General features: G+C 44.3%; 1 protein-coding gene across 1 annotated transcript in view; it reads right to left on the reverse strand.

Moving 5' to 3' along the window:
* The window catches only part of LOC130031385 (leucine-rich repeat-containing protein 37A-like), a 46,230-nt gene that overhangs the window by 18,739 nt on the left and 7,916 nt on the right, over window positions 1-19,575 (reverse strand). Inside the window, exons 4-7 of the mRNA XM_056122727.1 lie at window positions 15,773-15,844; window positions 14,819-14,899; window positions 3,167-3,238; window positions 2,183-2,257 (exon numbers count right to left, since the gene is read on the reverse strand). Coding sequence (XP_055978702.1) covers window positions 2,183-2,257; window positions 3,167-3,238; window positions 14,819-14,899; window positions 15,773-15,844 — 300 coding nt within the window. The remainder of the gene's footprint in view (window positions 1-2,182; window positions 2,258-3,166; window positions 3,239-14,818; window positions 14,900-15,772; window positions 15,845-19,575) is intronic.

The following is a 19,575-nucleotide window of genomic DNA, read 5'->3' on the forward strand; positions in this document are numbered from 1 at the left end:
AGGGAGCGGCCTGGAGCGTGGCTGCGGTTGGGTTGTGGAGGTCAGTTGCTGGGGCTGGGTCCCCTGGGGCGGGGAGGGCTCTCACTCGTCCCCCTCTGGGGCATCCTGCATGAAAAAAGCCTGGTGCAGAGTCTGGTTCATGGTTATGGGGTCCTCATTTTATGCTCCCTTCTGGAGGGTGGCCGATGAGAAGATTATCTGGCACAAGCAGGGTGTGGCTTATCGGTGTGACCCGTGGGTCACCGGAGACTGGAGGAAGCGGGCAGAGGATCTCTGCTCCTGGCTACCGTTTAAGCCCGGAGTCCAAGGTCATAAAGTTCTGCATTACCTGGTTTCCGTAGGACTTCACTCATCCGTGAGGCTCAGCCCGAGCATATGGAAAGTGGCCTGAGCATGGCAGCAGTTGGGTAGTGGAGGTCACTGCTGGGGCTGGGTCCTTTGGGGTGCCCCAAGTGAAAACAGCCTGGCACGGAGTCCAGTGGCATGGTTATGGGGGCCTCATTTTATGCTCCCTTCTGGAGGAACAGCTATGAGGTCTGGAGGGTAGCCTATGACGAGGTTATCTGGCGCTGGCAGGGTGTGGCTTATGGCTTATGCTAATATTAGAGTTAATTATAATTTGGGACACTTCGGAGCCTTGTATTGCTCCCCAATTCAGAATATTCTTTAGCTCCTTTTGCCCAGGCTGAGCCTACTGGACTCCAATCAATAGTTTTTCCATAAGAGGAATCAATATAGATTCTAGCTTTTTCTCCTTTACATCGTTTCCAATATATCCAGTTTTCTAATTCAATAACTTTAGGGAGTTCACATAGGAGGCAGAGATGGTAGAGTATCATAACTTTCACTTCCAGTATCCAGAAATCCATTTGCTGCGAGCAATAACAATGGCTTTTTTTTTTTTTAAGCAATGGCTTTTTATCAGATTCAGTAGAATTGTGATATTCAGCCATTCAGTACTGCGTGTGTGTTTTTAAGCAATGACTCCCGTTGCTAGTGCAGATAGGCATCCCTTCCACCCTGATAACATATTCAGGAAAATTTGTGCCTTCTTCTTTGGGTTTGATTAGGTCTCTACCATCAGCCTGGCACCAAGTCTGGTGGCACGGCTATGGGGTCCTCATGTTATGTTCCCTTCTGGGAGAAGTAGCCCTGTGATCTGGATGCTGGCTGATGACGAGATTATCTAGCGCTGGCAGGAGGTGGCTTCTGGGAGTGACCCCTGTGTCACTGAAGACTGGGGGAAACAGGCAGAGGATCTCTGCTCCTGGGTCCTGTTGAGCCCAGAATCCAAGCTCACAAAGTTCCACATTACCTGAGTTCCTTGGGACTTCACTCATGCGTGAGACTCAGCCCGAGTGAGAGGGGAGTGGCCAGAAGCATGGTGGTGGTTGGGTTGTGGAGGTCGACTGCCGGGCTGGGTCCCACAGGAGTAGGGGGCGGAATGAGAGAGACAGGCCCATCCCCTATCCCTGGAGGCCTGGAGTTTGCTGTCACTGAAACTGCATACCTGCACTTCTCATTGGGTTCTGGATGTTGGTGGCCCCTGGGATTTTTAGGGGGCAGGTGGGACTCTGGAGGTCATGCCCACAAACTGCCTCTGGCTGCTACTTAAGCTCCTTAATGGTCATGATCCAGAGATACACAAAAGAATTTCTGAACTGAGCAGCTCTCTGCCTTCTCCCCATCCTAATTATCTAAAACTTTAGAATTCCAGGAACACACAGCCACTTTTGTGGCCGAATGGCATTGTACTATTCATAACAAGCAATACAAAAGAGAGTATGAGGGAAATTGTCTGCCATAGAGGCAGGGGGAGGGGTGGGACGGGGGCGGGTATACTGGGGACATTGGTGGTGGAAGATGTGCACTGGTGGAGGGTTGGGTGTCCTATCATTGTATGACTGAAACTCAAACAGGGAAGCTTTGTAACTGTATCTCACGGATTCAATGATTTAAAAAAATAATAAATAAAATTACCATTCTGAAAATAAAGTAATGTGGAGTTCATGCCAAATTCAATTAGCTGAATCAATGGCTGAATAAATACCAGTACCCCTACAAAAAGAGGGAGAGAGAGAGACTGAGAGAGAGAAGAGAGAGAGAGAGAGAGAGAGAGAGAGAGAGAAATAAACAAGCCTTAAAAAAATTAAGTGAAATAAATGTCAGAAAATCAACTTACAGCTTTTCTAATTTAAGATTCATCATGAGGATGTTTTGAACTGCTGCAAGTGACACTTGTGTTGCTCCCATGTCTCTGAGGGAGAAAGCACAAGCATGATGTGAATCCAAATACAGAAGCTCTAGAGTTAAATAGATGAGATAAATGAAGTGATAACTTTGATTCTGGCTTTGCTGTAAATCCAGGTCAACTGTTTGCTGTAGACTATAATTCCAGAGAGCTCTTGCTGATAAAAGCCTTTTCTATCATCAAATTAATGACACTTTGGAGAATAAAAAAATTTCCTTCCTTCCTTCCTTCCTCCCTCCCTCCTTCCTTCCTTCTCCCTCCCTCCCTCCCTCCTTCCTTTTTCCCTCCCTCTCTCCTCTCCTTCCCTCCCTCCTTCTCTCCTTCCTTCCTTCCTTCCTTCCTTCCTTCCTTCCTTCCTTCCTTCCTTGTCCGACTTCTAAATTGCATCTACTCCTTTCAATGATTCTTTTTCATGTGAGCTGCGGGTGGCCTTGGATTTTGGCCACATCTGATAGTACATGGGGGATATGTTGGGCACTGTACTTGTGGGTTACTCTGAGTAGAGTTCTGGGGAACACATAAGGGGTCAGAGGTTGAATCCAGGCCTCCAAGCAAGCAGTGCATGGGCTCCAACCACTCACCTATCTGGTCCTCTTTTCTTTACTTTCTTTTTTCAATAATGTGTCCATTATTACTTGTTACTTTCTGAATAAATAATACTTCTACACGCATCTGTATGTTTCTTATCTATATGTACTCAACATAGCTCTTTTCCTCTGTTGGCTGTTGCCCATGTCATTCTTTCTTAATCTTTTCCTTTGAGAATAACTGTATTTCAATAATCCAGTGTTAAAATTAAAATTATAACTTTTAAATTCAATGCAAAACACTCTATCTTTGACAAAAGTGGAGAAAAATAAAGACAGCAAATCATAGCAGAAACCATATAAGCTACAAACTTATTACAATACTTACAGATATTTTAATGCTGGCAATTTAAAAAGATAAAAATCTTCAATAGTTGTTAGGGGATTATGGCTGAGAATTCTAAAAAAAGAATTAAAATTATATGCATAATCAGTATGTAGCATTAAAATTTATATTTAATTTATTGGCATGAAAAGGTAAAGGTAAAGGTAAAGGCCCTCCCGTTGATCGTCGATTTGCTCGAGCGGGCCCAGTAACGTCTCCATTGGAGACTTTGTTGTTACTGTGTCTGGCATATCGAATACTCTCGGTAGCTTGCCGGGCTCTCCGAGAGGGGCAGAGGAATCGAACTCGGGTCGGCCATGTTGGTCGCTTGTAAGGTGAACGCCCTACCCACTGTGCTATCGCTCCAGCCATTGGCATGAAATTTGAAGGTGAAAAAACATTATTTTCTGTGATTATTTATAATCACGCTTAGAATCCATAAAGCATTCTTTTTTTTTTCTTTTTGGGTCACACCTGGCGATGCACAGGGGTTACTCGTGGCTCATGCGCTTAGGAATTACCCCTGCTGGTGTTCGGGGGGAACATATGGAATGCTGGGAATTTAACCCGTGTCAGCCGCGTGCAAGGCAAACACCCTACCCGCTGTGGTATTGCTCCAGCCCCAAGCATTCTCCCTTTGAGAAACACCCAAGTCTCTAGATGACAAAGTGAAGGGGAACCGGGGGGGGGGGGGGGGGGAGAAAATAAATGTAGAGCAAAGAAAAAATATGCTGACAAATTTTTCCAAGTTGAAAACTCTAGGAATAGGGACCAAATAGAACAGCAAGTGGGGCACTTGCCTTGCATGCAGCCCACTTGTGTTTCATTCCTGGAACCTTACACAGGCCCTGGAACACACCAGGAGTGATCCCTGAACACAGCGTCAGGAGTAAGCGCTGGGCACCACTGGGCATGTCTCCCCATCAACCCCAAAGAAGAAATAAAAACCTAGGAGTGATGATGTCTGCAGAAGTCCTTGCTCTGCAGCAAATATTATTTCTAATGGATGCCTCTACAATTCAAAATGTTTCTTACACCCTGAGAAATTCAAACTACTTCATGACAACACACCCAGCTAAAGATTAAAATAGGGTCAATCCTTGGTTTTGGACAAAGAAGACATGGTCAATGGAAGAGGAGCTGTTAGAAGCTGTCTTCTTACCAGTCATTCCCACAGAGATCTTTGTGCCCAGACCTTTGTCACGCTGTATGTGATCACGGACTCACCTGTCAGTCTCCTGGACTTTCAGCTTCTTGAATGCCAGGGTCACCTGACTGTCACTGGTCTGACAATATCGGGTATTTACTAGATACTTCAGAAATAACATTATGGATATATTGGTCAAATGAACCAGTTCCTGCCCTCCCTCCCTCAGTTCCTCTCTCTTTTCTTTCTTTCTTTGGTTTGTGGGTCACACCCAGGAATGCTCAGGGATTACTCCTGGTGGTGCTTAGGGGACCATATGGAATGCCAGGCATCGAACCTTGGTCAGCCGCCTGCAAAGCACGCACCTTTCCTGCTATATTATCACTCCAGTACCAGAAGCAGTTCATTTTTGACAAAAGATTTTGTTCCAAGATGCTAGAATGAATTTTCTTCTTTTAAAAACATGCAAACTCTTTAAAACAAGCAAAGAAATACACAGGAGGGAAAAAAAAAACGGAAAGAAATTTTCAGTAAACTCTATTCAAGAAACATTGGCATACCCTTGCAGGATAGATAGATAGATAGATACATAGATAGATAGATATAGATACAGATATATATATATATATATATATATATATATGCCACGCTCCAGGCTGCTTTCCAGATGCTCAGGCCAAGCCTCACGCATGAGTGTAGCCCCACAGAACCAGGTGAGGTGGGACTTTGTGACCTTGGACTCCAGACTCAATGGGGCCCGGAAACAGAGATCCTCTGCCTGCTTCCCCCAATCTCTGGAGACCCAGGGATCATGCCCATAATACCCACCCTGCAGGTGCCAGATAAATACCTCATCTGCTGACCTCCACTACGCAGCTGCCCCCATGCTGCAGGCCGCTTTCTGGACAGTGTGGCCACAAAGCGGCACGCAACACAGCATAAGACACTTAATACCCATTTTCCAAAATTACTGCACCACATTTGATGGGGTTCAAATATGGTGTGAACTATGGGAATGCCTGTAACGGTGATTAGAGGCCTCCCTAAAAGCCTCCATCCCTCTCAGAGAGCCTGGCAAGCTACAGAGAGTATCCCGCCCACACAGCAGAGCCTGGCAAGCTCCTGCCGACCTCGCACATGAGTGTAGCCTCACAGAAGCAGGTGAGGTGGGACTTTGTGACCTTGGACTCCAGGCACGTACCCGTGGCATATTTGATATGCCAAAAACAGTAAAAACAATGGGCCTCATTGCCCTGACCTGAAAGAGCCCCCAATACGGCAGTGTTAATAAGGATAAACAAAGAGAGGCTGATAAAATCTCAGGGCCGAACTAGGCTGCCAAAACGAAGGACTAAAATGACTTTACTTTCAACGAACGTACGCTAGCATCCGAAGCACCCATCAAGGACCTGATGGTGCAATCGCAGATTAAGTATGACATCATTGGTCTGACCGAGATGAGAAGGCATCGATCACATCATGCCATTTACAACACTGGAGAAGAACTGTTCCTCGGAACATGTGACAATAGAGGCATCGGTGGTGTTGGTGTCCTGGTCAACATGAACTTGGCCATGAGCATTGATTCATATGAATGCCTAACAACCCAAATCAGACGATTATGCTTGAATAGATGTGGCTCACTGCTGGCAGTTTCCATCTTCATCGTCTATGCACCAGCATCCAACTACGATGAAGAAGGTATTGAGAAGTTCTACATGGAGCTGGGGAAGTTCTATAAAGAAGACCACACCTCCTACAAGATCATTGTAGGTTATTTTAATGCCAAGATAGGACTGAGAAGGTTGCCCAAAGAACTCCACATCGGGACCAATGGCCTAGAATGGAACGAACAGGGTGAGAGACGGTCTGAGTTCATCATGTTGACCAAGACCATACATGGTAACTCACAGTTCCAGAAGGCCAAATTCTAAACATTGGACATGGGAGTCTCCTGGTGGACAGTTCCACAGTGAAATTGACTACATCATTTTCAATGAACTGTTTTGCCTGACTGATGATGCTGTTGTCCCAAAATTCCAAAACGGATCGGACAACCATCTCCTTCATGCAAAATTCTACTTTATGGAGCAAGGAGAAGGGACTGCAAAGTTTAAGAAGAGAACTTCCAGAATGACCACCAAACGGGAGCTCTTTGGCACTATTGAGGCAACGTAGGAAGATGCCGTCGCTGACATCAACGAGGAATCCAATTGACTGGTTCAGCACCTCCATGACTGCTCAAGGAATGCCAAGAGTGGGAAAGTCACAAACAGATGCCTGTCTTAGGAAACTCTTGAGCTCATTTGCCAACGTGGTTTGCAGCAAGCCTCTGGCAATCACAAGCTAATGTCCGAGCTCGCAAAGCTGTGCAGAAAAGCGATAAAGGAAGACCTCAAAGAGAGAAGAGCAATAGTGTTGTCTGATGCGGCAGAAGCTGGGAAAAATATTCGCAACACCTGCCTGTCCTTCGCCAACTATAAGTAAGACCAAGATGACTGCCCTCCGATGTCCTGATTGATCTATCACATCTTCCAGAAGGGAAATGGAGAAGATTGTTCACAACTTCTACTTGGATCACTTCAACAGCCATGTCCAAGTGCCCACATACCAAATTCCACAGGATGGATATGTCGTTCCCAACGTCCTCCTTTCCGAAATCCGACACACCATTTTGTTGGTAAAGAAGTGTACAGAACCTGGCCCAGACAAGGTCAGACCCAAACACCTGAAGAATCTGACACCAGTACTGGTCAATACACTGGCTTGGCTCTTCACACTCTACCTATCTGGATGCAAGGTTCCTTCCCAATGGAAAACCAGCAGGACCATTCCGTTGTACAAGAAGGGAGACATCCACGACATTGGCAACTATCGCCTGATCTGCCTATTGTCCGCCATCTACAAGCTGTCATCCTGAATAGGATTGGCAGAACACTAGATGATGGACAACCATGCGTGCAAGCCGAGTTCCGAAAGAGATTCAGCATGATCGACCATATCCACACTACGCTCACTGAGATTTTGCAAGAGTTTAAGATGCCAAAGATGCCACTCTGCCTAACGTTCATCGATTTAAAAAAGGCCTTTTATTCTGTTGAGACTGACGTGGTCATCGAAGCCCTAGCCCAACAGGGCAGTCAAACTCAGTACATCAGGATCCTCTGTGGCTGTATTACGGATTCACCACTAGGATCTCACCATTCTACAAGAAAGTGATCATCGATGTTAAGAGAGGGGTTTGGCAGAGCGATACCATTTCACTGACACTCTTCAGTGCCACCCTCAAGAACGTCATGTGATGACTGGAATGGGAAGGAATGGGAGTAAAGATATACAGTCAGCAACTGCACCACCTCTGCTTCGCTGATGACATCGTTCTAATAACAGCAAACATTAACCAAGCATCACAACTGCTGGACGACTTTGACCGTGAGCATGAAAAGGTCAGACTGCAGCTGAACCTCACAAAGACAATGTTCATGAAAAATGGACTAGTTCCTGGCAGTTATGTATACCTAGGTCGAGAACATAACAAGACGAACAACCTGGCACCTGAGCTGCACAGGAGGAATAGAGCGGTGCGGAACACCTTCAAGAACGTTGAAGAAATAGCTAAGAGGACTAAGAACATCTGGCTCCATGGACATTTCTTCGACTCCACCGTTCTTCCTACACTAACATACACCTCAGAGACCTGGGACCTACGAAAACAGGATGAGAACGCTATTTGGGTCTCCCAAAGAGGAATCAAAAGAGCTATGCTTGGAGTATCACGCTTCACTCAAGTGAGAGAAGGAATCTGGAGATCCGACTTCCGTCAATGATCGAGAATCAGGGACACTGTCTCATTTGCCAAGGCGTCAAAAATCAGATGGGCAGGACACATAATGCGATTTGAAGATGACTGCTGGACCAGAGCCGCTACTGACTGGATTCCACGGGATGTCACGAGAATGCCTGGGAGGCTGGAGAGATAGCACAGCGGGTTGGGCATTTGCCTTGCACGCGGCTGACCTGGGTTTGATTCCCAGCATCCCATATGGTCCCCTGAGCACTGCCAGGAGTAACTACTCCTGAGTGCAGAGCCAGGAGTAACCCCTGTGCATTGCCAGGTGTGACCCAAAAAGCAAAAAAAAAAAAAAACACAACGATTGGCCGCCCAATATGGGCATTCCTAAATAAACTAGAAATTGAGCTTCCATATGACCCCAAAATACCACTTCTGGAAATATATTCCAAGGGTACAATAAAGCACAGTAGAAATGACATCTGCACCTATATGTTCATTGCAGCATTGTTCACAATAGCCAGAATCTGGAAACAACCTATGTGCCCGAGAATAGATGACTGGTTAAAGAAACTTTGGTACACCTGCACAATGTAATACTATGCAGCTGTTAGGAAAGATGAAGTCATAAAATTTGCTTGTAAGTGGAAGGTCATGGAGAGTATCATGCTAAGTGAAATGAGTCAGAAAGAGAGGGACAGACATAGAATGGCTGCACTCATTTGTGGAATATAAAATGAGACTGACACCCAAGGGCAGTAGAGACAAGGGCCAGAAAGATTGCTTCAGAGTTGGTAGCCTATGTCATGAGCTGGGGGAAAAGGCAGCTGGAATAGAGAAGGGATCACTAAGTCAATGATGGTTGGAGGAATCGTTCGTGATAGGAGATGTGTACTGAAAGTACACAAAAAATCAAATGTGATGGTCTCTCAGTATCTATATTGTAAATCATAATGCCCCAAAGTAGAGAAAGAGTATGGGGAAAATTGTCTGCTATAGAGGCAGGGGAAGGGTTGGGATTGTGGAAGGGGGAGATACTGGGGACATTGATGGTAGAAAGTGTGCACTGGTGGAGGGATGGGTGTTCGATCATTGTATGACTGAAACTCAAAGATGAAAGCTTTGTAACTGTAGATCACGGTGATTCAATTCAAAAAACAACTCTCAATAACTTTGTAAATTGTGGTTCTTTAAATATTTTTTTAAAAAGAGATGTGCACACAGTGAACTTCATATTTGTCCCCCAACCACGCAGCTTACCTGAACAAATATGGATACTTAGTTTGGGATAGACCTCACTGTCCTCTTGCTAGGGACCACAGAATCTCTAGTGGCTTCCAGCCCAGGCCACTGTGGCTGAGCAGATGGCTCTCTGCATGTGCGCATGGGGTGGAGTTCAGTCTCAGGAAAAGCAAGACCCCAAAAGGCACATGAATCCACCTGAAATTCAGGCAACGAAGGTCTTTGCTGCTCTTTGATATAAAAGAGAAACGGTGCGCAAGAACCACGCTGAGAAGTGGCACCCCTGACAAGCACAGGTGTGAGCTCCGCTCCTAGGACGTTCTTACACAAAAGTAGAAGAGCGACCCCTGGTGGTCATGTGTGCGAGTCTCCTGCCCCCCAAAAGGACAGAGGCCTTCAGCAAAGCGCCTGGCCAGAGGCCAAGCGCCTGGCCCTGATGTGGGATTTGAATATGGGAGCATCACAGCCAGGGCTGTGTATGACCCTCAGACATTTTGCAACAATAAAGAGGAGGAAAGCTAAACATGTTGGCGGGGGTTGGGGGTTGTTGGGAGACTACAGAGTGTGGCTGGACCACATCTGGGTGGTCCTCGGGAATGGCCCCTGGCAGTGCTCTGGCAGCAGTACTAAGTTTAAACAGAAGATGTCTCCTTGCAAAGATGGGAGGAAAAGATGCACTTGGGAGACTAGAGTAGTTGCTGAATGTGATGAACTCCTCAACTTTCCCACCAGTCACCCCTAAACCATTCCAAGGTCCTGAGCGGCCTTCATCTTTAAGGTAGAAGCTTCTGAACTAGGAGAAGCTGCTGCCAGGAGTTCAGAACATAACCCCAAATGATAACAATGCCTTCGAGTAAGCTCTTGTGTGGACACTTTATCTAAAGACAGGTCATTACGCCTTGTGGCGGGGAGAGAGTGAGGGCTTCGCCCTGACCACAGCTCCGTCTGCCTTCACAGTGCAGCTCCCCACCTCACTGATCATCTCCACAGTGGGGTCACGTGGTCAGTGGGAACAAGTTTTGGGTTTCCTCTGTTCTATCTTAGTTCTTATGTCTTGGCAAAATACTGAAGTTCCACAAACAAGCCAGAGTGTCCACATGCTCTGTCTGAGTACGGCAGCGCCTTTGCACTTTGTCAAGTCTTCAGTTGCTACCATCATGGAACTTGTATCGTTCGAACCGACGAAATGACTAAAAGAATTGTTTAAACGAGCCAGCAGTCTAGACCTGTGTAGGTGAACGAAGAAACACTTGAAAGTCAGAAGGAGAAAAAAAAGTTACTTGGGACCAGAGCAATCGTACAGCAGGTAGGACGTTTGCCTTGCACACAGCTGACCTGGGTTTGATCCCTGGTATCCCATATGGTCCCCCAGGCACCACCAGGAGTAATCGCGGAGAGGAGAGCCAGGAACAACCCCTGAGCATGGTGGTGTGGCCCATAAACATAAGCAAAAGGAAAAAAAACAAAACTGAACATTTAGGATTAGCAAACACTGTTGGATTTCCATAACATACTTCATTCCTGATTTCATCTGTAAGAGATATGATTAGGACCCTTTCAAAAACAATGGTCAATTCTCAAAAATTTAGAAATTTAGCTCCCATTTGACCCAGCAATACCACTCCCAGGAATATATCCCAGAGAGGCAAACAAGCATAGCCGTAGTGACATCTGCACTTGTTTGTTTATTGCAGCACTCTTTACAATAGCCAGAATCTGGAAAAAACCTGAGTGCCCGAGAACAGATGACTGGTTAAAGAAACTTTGGTACATCTACACAATGGAGTACTATGCAGCTGTTAGAAAAGATGAAGTCATGAAATTTACATACAAGTGGTACTACATGGAAAGTATCATGCTAAGTGAAAGGAGTCAGAAAGAGAGGGACAGACATAGAAAGACTGCATTCATCGGGGGAACATAAAGTAACAAACAAAATAGGAGACTAACACCCAAGAATAGCTGAGGTAAGTACCAGGAGGTTCACTCCAAGGCTTGGAGGCCAGCCACACATGCTAGGGGAAAAGGTAGCTCAGATAGAGAAGGGAGCACCAAATAAAGGATTTTGGAAGGATCCTCCCAGGATGGGAGATGCATGCTGAAAGTGGACTATAGACCAACATGATTGCCACTCAATGCCTCTTTTGCAAACCACAGCACCCAAAAGGAGAGAGAGAACAAAGGGGAATGCCCTGTCACAGAGGTAGGGTGGGATGGGGGACATAGGGGGTGGGAGGGATACTGGGATCCGTGGTGGTGGAAAATGGGCACTGGTGGAGGGATGGGTACTCGATCATTGTATACCTGAAACCCAAGCACAGAAATCTGTAAGTCTACAACTGTACCTCATGGTGTTTCACTAATAAAAGTTTTTTTAAAAAATGGCATCTTATAAATATTCTGGCAATTTATGGAAAATTTATTAATGTAGTTGCAAATTATTATGGCATACTGTAGGTGACCTGTTACTCATTCAACTGATAATGTGTTCACCTCTCAGTGTTTATTAATATTATAGATGCTTCATTCAAGAAACTCACTGAATGATAACTACCCGGAATCCACGAAGAATCAAGGCTTTGTGGGCCCTGAATTTTATATAGTTTACTAAAACCCTGCTTAACAAAATAAATGAAATGCAAAATTATGAATATAAAAATTGCTGGGATCTTCCCCGAGATCTTGCAAGTAAGGTTTGGAGTTCAGCTTCCTCATCAATTCACCTCAGCTGGGCCTGTTTTCTTTTGTGCTTAGGTTGATTACATCTGACGGGTCCTCAGCCCACTGAGCTCTCTCTCTGGCTCTCATCTCGAGCTCTTCCCAGGTATATTTAATGCAGGGAGTAAATCATGATCAACCCAGCTTCTAATCAACCCAGTCATTTGTCAGATAGGCCATAAAGTGACGTAACTAAAGGACTAGCATCCCTGGCCTTTGGAAAGAGATGTAACAGCTTTTTTTTCCTTGTTGTTTTTGGGCCACACATGGCAGGGTGCTCAGGCCTTACTCCTGGCTAAGCTCAGGAAGACCCTGTGGGGTGGTGAGGCTTAAACCCAGGTCATCCATGTGCAACGCAAGCCACGCATCCACGGTAATTGTGCTCCAGTCACAGAGTTTTGATCACACAGGCAAATTGTACCTGAAAGGAATGAGCTTGGTCATTTAGAAAAATTAGGACCCAAAGAAAGGAGCCTACCCCCCAAAACATTCGGGCCCCAACACATTCGGTGCTGGGGTGGGTAGTGCCATCACTGGTGTTTGGGGGTCACTTGGTGCAGTGCTGGTGAACCATGTCGTGCAGGGGCTTGACCCTCGGGCTCCAGCACTAAAGCGTGCACTATCTCCCCAGACTCCGTGAGAATCTGTTGAGGTGACCGAATTGGTCGTAGGAGCTAGTTCTATTTAAATCACATGACAGGGATGATCATTTCTTTCCAGGTATCTCTGATTCTTTCATTACCTTTTTCTCTCATTTCAGAGTAAAATTTCAGTATCTCTGTATTTCTGTCCTCCCGTTGTTCATGGATTTGCTCGAGCGGGCCCAGTAACGTCTCCATTTTGAGACTTGTTGTTACTGTGTTTGGCATATTGAATACGTCACGGGTAGCTCACCAGGCTTTGCCGTGCGGGCGAGATACTCTCGGTAGCTTGCCGGGCTTTCCGAGAGGGGCGGAGGAATCGAACCTGGCTCGGCTGGGCTGGCTGTGCACAAGGCAAACGCCCTACCGCTGTGCTGCAATGCAAATAAATCATCACCTTCTCCATTTTCAATTTGTTGGGTTTTCTTCTCATTTTGGGGGGGCACATTCTGAGGTGTGAATGGGGGTCACTCCTGGCAGTGCAAAGCGTGGACTCCAGCTCTTTGAGCTGTCTCCTCAACCTCATTCATCATGAGTCTTTCTTAGTATACCACCCACCGTTATCTCCAGTGTCATCCCGCTATCTTGTTACCCTGCCGTCTGGACTAGCAGTGGGGCTCTCATGCTTTCCCACCAGCATCTGTCTTCTTTCCTTCAGTATTTAAGGTTCTTGGTGACAAACACCCTGCTTTCTTCTTCTGTATAGACAGGCCTGACGCTCAGAAGAAATGTCACTCTGTGAATGCTCTTGAATGTCTTAACTTTTATGAACTATGATGCGTTTCCCCGCCCCCAACCCCCACCGTCTCCTATAAAACTATACCGAAACTGAGGTTCTTATGATGCCTGGTATAATAAAATGCTTAGTAAAAATGCGGCATTAAAACAATGAGGTAACTATTATCTCTAAGCCTGCTCCTTACTAAACTGGTCTTCCGGGGAGTCAACTCAGGTCTATACCCATGAAGAATCACCGAGCTGCCTTCCTGCCCTACCTTCATCGAATCTGCAGGAAACTGTGTAAAACTGGATTTCTGAAACACAAGCAGGTGAAAACTCGTTTTCAAAGGAGGATCTTCCGCTTGAGTACAGAATTTCCTTTATGTCTCTGAACTTTGATCTGCTTGTGTCACATCAAATCAGAGAAATCAGAGAGAACTTTTCACCCAAAGGGTATAAAACCACAGACTTCTTACAGACGAGTAATCAGAAAAGTAAGTATAATGAAATTAGACAACAGCAACGTATTTTTGATGAATACTTTTCACTCAGTCTGACGTAACACAAACGCTTCTGGGGTCAGAGAGATAGTTTCAGAGATAGAGCACATGTCTGCCATGTATAAGGCCCAGAGTTTGATTCCACCGCACCACAGAACTCCAGGTGCCATACATGGCCTCCTTCTAGGTCAGCTGGCCAGTGTGATGCCAGTTTTGCCAGGAGTGATCCTGGTCCCTCCCCAGCACTGCCAGGTGTGAAGACTATTGAACGTCTTTACCATAGCTTTTTCCACCTTTTGCCCTAGCTCAAAGGTTTATACTGAGCACAGTGAATTCAATTTATATATATATCATTTTTTTCTTCAAAATAATGTTCGGGATTCTTAGGAGGGAAATATGCTAAGACAGACGTTCAGGAACTCTTCTGCTTCACCATGTAAAAGAAGCTACCAGCTATGAAAGAATCCATAACTTTCCTTCCCTGCCAACTCCCAGTAAAAACTGCTATATCTAGTTCTTCCCAGCTCTTTGTTGCATACATTTAAGTGGTTAGGAACTTTGCACATGAACAGGAACCAAAGTTGGAATTAAACTGGGAATTTAAAGCCTCATTCACAGGTCAGCGCTGCACCAGTGGGAATCACAAGACAATGCTAACGGATGCCTTTCTGTTAGTGCTCATGCCAATCATCAGTAACAGGTAAAAGCAAAGCATGCCATGCGCCATGCAAATCTCTTGGCCTCTTCGTTCCTTAGTTTCCTCATTTGAAAAAAGGGACTGATCTCAAGACACACTTGTTAGAGTTCACACTGGCCTTATGCCACTTAGCTAATAATAACTGTACGATGAGGTTATGCAGTTTTATTATATATATATTTATCTGCTTTTTCACTTACATTTTGTGTAAAAACTGCATTTCATGCCAGGACTGAAACGTTCCAAAGCTCAGTTCGGTGATTAAATTGCAACTAAGATTCCTACCAAAGAAAAAAAAGAAAAAAAAAGATAAAAGCAGTGGCAGCAGCAGAAGAAAGAAGAAGAAGGAAGAAGGAAGAAAGAAGAAGGAAGAAGAAGGACGAATTTTTTTTTTTTTTTTTGGTTTTTGGGTCACACCCAGCATAACTTCTAATTCACATAAACACATTTCATGTGCTAAACATCACTGTGGACGACCTAAGCTTAAGGTTTATTCTTTGATGTTTATGATGCTGTGGGGGCATTAGACGCAAAATAGCAAATTTTGTATTAAGTATTTTAACAAATACTTAAGTAATTAAGTTCTCTAGGACAGGGATTCATGACTTCAGCACTACTACCACATGGGGGCTGGATAACTGGGGGGGGGGGGGGGCGCTGTCCAGTACATTGTAGATATTCTGCAGTGTATCTGGAGGCCTCTGCTTACTAGATACCAACAGCATCATTACAGATCTGGCAATCAAAACAATAAAAAAACTACCTGGAGACACTATCAAGGGTCATATGAGTACAAAATCATCCTGGTTGAGGGCCATTGTAATCGTTACTTACAGGCAAAAAAGGATTTGCTGTACAGTTTTAGTAGCCACTTTTAAATGTTCTAATAATATTAAATTGAATAACAGAGGCTGACAATTAAGTGTTACAAAAATTCCAAAAATAGGGGCTGGAGTGATAGTACAGCGGGTAGGGTGTTTGCCTTGCACATGGCCAACTCGGGTTCGATTCTCAGCATCCCATATGGTCCCCTGAGCACCACCAGGAGTAATTCCTGAGTGCATGAGCCAGGAGTAACCCCTGTGCATCACCAGGTATTACCCAAAAAGCAAAAAAAAAAAATCCAAAAATAATGAAGCATATTTTGAACTTACACAGATTGCAAATACGGTACTGCTTCAAATGTCCGCCTTTCAATAAACTGTATTTTATTGCAGGATAAGTCTCTAGGGAAAGGAAAGGGAAAACATTGCTTCAATTAACTACCAAGTATCTAATTTTAGGAATAACTAGTAGAAGTCAAAATAAATATTGAATGAGTAGATCTGAATGTTCCAGAATCCCTAACCTGGCTTTCCTTTTTCTCAACCACACATCTTCATGAATAAAATGTACGACTACTTGGTTCTAATATTGGAGTTAAACTTTTCTCGGAGCAGAGAATTGATGAGGTGATTTTATGTTCTAGAAGGGGTTGAGTTTTTTATCTTCATGTAAAATTACTATATTTAATATAGTTATTTCAATATTCAAATGAACAGTCTCATGTTTATATACCTTCCTGTGTAGCTGTTTTCTAGGCTAACAGAAACTGGCCTAGAAAAAATTAGCCTTTTTCATATAATATGAAAATCCTTTTAGACAGAACTTTGAACTAATTTAGAATTAAACTTTTCTATCATCATAGAAATTCAATTCTTGGTTCTACATTTTCTGAATATTCCATGAATTTCACTGCTTTAATTGTACAGTGGTGGAACAAAGAAAATCAGAGTACTGAACTTTGATTTGACTACAAGTGACTGTTCTGTATCTTTGAATTCTACTTAAGTTCTTTCACATATGACCAAGATGGGTATACCTATCTCCTAGCTCATCCCTCTTCTTCTCTTGCCTCCCTCCCTTCTTGGTCTCCTTCCTTCCTTGGCAGTTCTCAGGGCTTACTCCTGACTGCACACAGATCACTCTGAGGGTGCTCAAGGGATCTTGCATGGTGCTACGGATCAAACCTGGGTCACCCATGTGCAGAAGCAAGGCCCAGTATTTCCTTTTCCAACACACAATGCACACCGTCATGTATTAACCTTCTCAAGTACCAGCCTCACTTGGGAACGGATTGAAGACGCCTATTCTCAAACCAACCTACTCCAAATCAACTGAAGCAGGAACTGTGGTGGGGGATTTCACAGGCCCACCCAGTGATCTGCTACAGGCCTGAGTGCCCCAGCGCAGGTGGGCACGAGGAAGCTCAGCATGCTAGCCCTGGCTTACAACACCTGGGTCTATGTCCCTCCTCTTTCTCTTGGTCTTCTGAGAGCACTGAGGTGTTTTTCCTGTGTTTTACCTCTCTCCTGCTCTCTTTTTACGAGATTCTGTCCAAGATGTCTGTCTGACAATCGCCCAACATTTCCTACACTGGAATTTTTATCACCAGAACTCTCCTCGTGATAACCTCCTCTGCTCTTAATACTACTGCTATAGAATCCATCTGTATTAGCCTCGTATTTCCCATATAAATGTTCGTTTAAGTCATAGATCATTCGAAAATATGTTGACATAGGGTGTTAGAATGTTGTATTGCAAATCACAATGAGAAAACTAAAAATTTTTTAAAATTCTAGGCTAATGGCATTCAAGTTCTTTATTTTCTTTATAATTCAGGTTTATTTTTATTTTATTTTTTAAATAGTTTTTTTATTAAACCAGCTTTTAAAAGTTTTGTAGAAAGGCCAGAAATTTAAAAATAATAATATTCTAGATTTTGCAGAGCATATTTTAATTTTTCTTTTTTTTTTTACAGAAAAACACAAATGTAGATTTTACAAACACATAGTTTTCTTTTGCTCTTCAAGCTGTGCTCTCCCATGTATCTCACTTGCTAGTCTCTATGTTCCTTTGCTTTTTCACTTTCACGCTGGAAAAGCTGGTGCTCCCTCTCCAACATCACCCTCCTTTCTCTCCTCCCACATCTTCCTAAGCACCTTACATTCAATAAATCTATGCTGCTTCACTGTTGCACCTCTTTAAATTCTTTCCTGCAAGGGACAGGCGGTGAACCCACATTGCCTGTGATGAGGCTGGGACTGCTTTCCCGTTCCTGCTGGTGCAAGCTGGCAGGGTGAGGGGCCCTGGAAATGTACTTTGGGGGAATAATAAAACTAAAGAAGAAATTCTCTAGCCCCAAAGTAGCCCAAGAGCTTGTCCATCACATCATTTGAAATACAAATCCTCACATCTTTCTAAGTAAGTTTTAATAAAAGCTACCTTGCTTCACACACAAAATTAAAAAACAAAATCAATAAAACCATGGGCTGAAGCAATAGTACAGCTGGTGGGGCCTTTGCCTTGCATGCATCCCAAGAGCTCGACAATCACATCATTTGACATACAAATTCTGAGCTCTTTGAAGAGAAACTGAGATATCACCAGGATGCAAAATTCCAAGGTCCCACCCAGAAAAGGCTGGTCCCCCTCAGAGAAGAAGTTACACAAGAATCCATGAGATAACAAAGAGAATATCAACAGCGTAAGGCATTCCTGTGAAAACACCCAGATGAAGTTTAAGTATGCAAAATTCCAGGAAAAAACAACCCTTTTGGAAGGATTGAATAAAAGCACCTGGCTTGCTCTTCATGCCCTAAATATCTCACTTGTTTCTTTCTGTTTCTTTGCTTGCTTTTTTCCACTCTGGAGAGCCTGTGTTCTCTCTCGAACACAGACTTCTTACTTTCTCTCCCTCACATCTTTCTAAATAAGTTTAAATAAAAACTACCTTGCTTCATACACAAAATTAAAAAATAAATAAAACATGGGCAGGAGAGATAGTGGGGCGTTGGCCTTGCACTGCACGCAGCTGACCCGGGTTTGATCCCCAGCATCTCATATGGTCCCCCCAGCATTGCCAGGAGTAATTCCTGAGTGCAGAGCCAGGAGTACCCCCTGAGTATCGCTGAGTGTGATCCAAAAAGCAATAAATAATAAATAAATATTAAAAAATAAAAACGAACATATTTGCATAGATTTTTGTTTTTATTTAGTAGTGCTCAGGGTCTACTTCAGGGATATTACTGGGAGTCAGGGACTGGGGAGCCCAGAACTGTGTCCTGCTGGAAATCCAACCCGGGCCTCCTGTTGCAAAGCATCACACTCATCATTTGTGCAATCTCCTCAGCTGACAAAAACAATTCTTAAATTAATGGGCCAGGTAAAACTGGACCATGCATTGGATTTGATCCATAAAGGAACTCTATATGAACACGGAGGAGATGGTATATTAGCACTTAGGTTTCTATGGGTGGAGCAGATATAAGTACTTTTCATCTATTAGTAAAGTTTGAAAAACACTTTTGTGAAGCAAGATAGTTTACATCGAAAGAAACTTTCTTAGAAAGATGTGGGGGGGTGGGAAAGAGAAAGAATGTGTTCATGAGATAACACGGCTTCTCAGAGCAGAAAAAGCAGACAGAGAGACATGAGGACAAGTAAGCAAATTACATGATCCAGGGAGAACATGGGCTTGAAGAGTAAGCCTAAAGTTTTTTTTTTCATATATGTCCATATATATATATGATGTAGGCAGGTAGATAGGGAAAGGCCCTTTGCAATGAAACAAAGTTTCATGGAAGAAGAATTCTAGGAATGACCCACCTTGTGGACACAGAAAACAAAGGCCTGATAAGACCAGACCCTCAGGATATAGGCCTCCCCATGGAATTCCTCTTTTTGGACCTCCCTGGTAACCTCCTTAGCAACGGACTTTTACCTGGAAAGAGGCCTCACGTGGGGGCAGGCTGGAGAAACCCTATAAAGGCCACCTGGAACAAAGGAAGGGCGCACATATGCTGCCTGAGCCCATGTGCTGCTTGCGCCCACGTGGCCGAGCACATGTGGTGTCTGAGCACATGTGTGGCCCGCATCTCCCCTCTTCAGATGTGTACTTTCATTCTTTCGTGTCTAA

Source organism: Sorex fumeus, unplaced genomic scaffold (assembly GCF_029834395.1).
Source record: "Sorex fumeus unplaced genomic scaffold, SorFum_2.1 ptg000001l, whole genome shotgun sequence".
Classification (NCBI taxonomy): Eukaryota; Metazoa; Chordata; class Mammalia; order Eulipotyphla; family Soricidae; genus Sorex; species Sorex fumeus.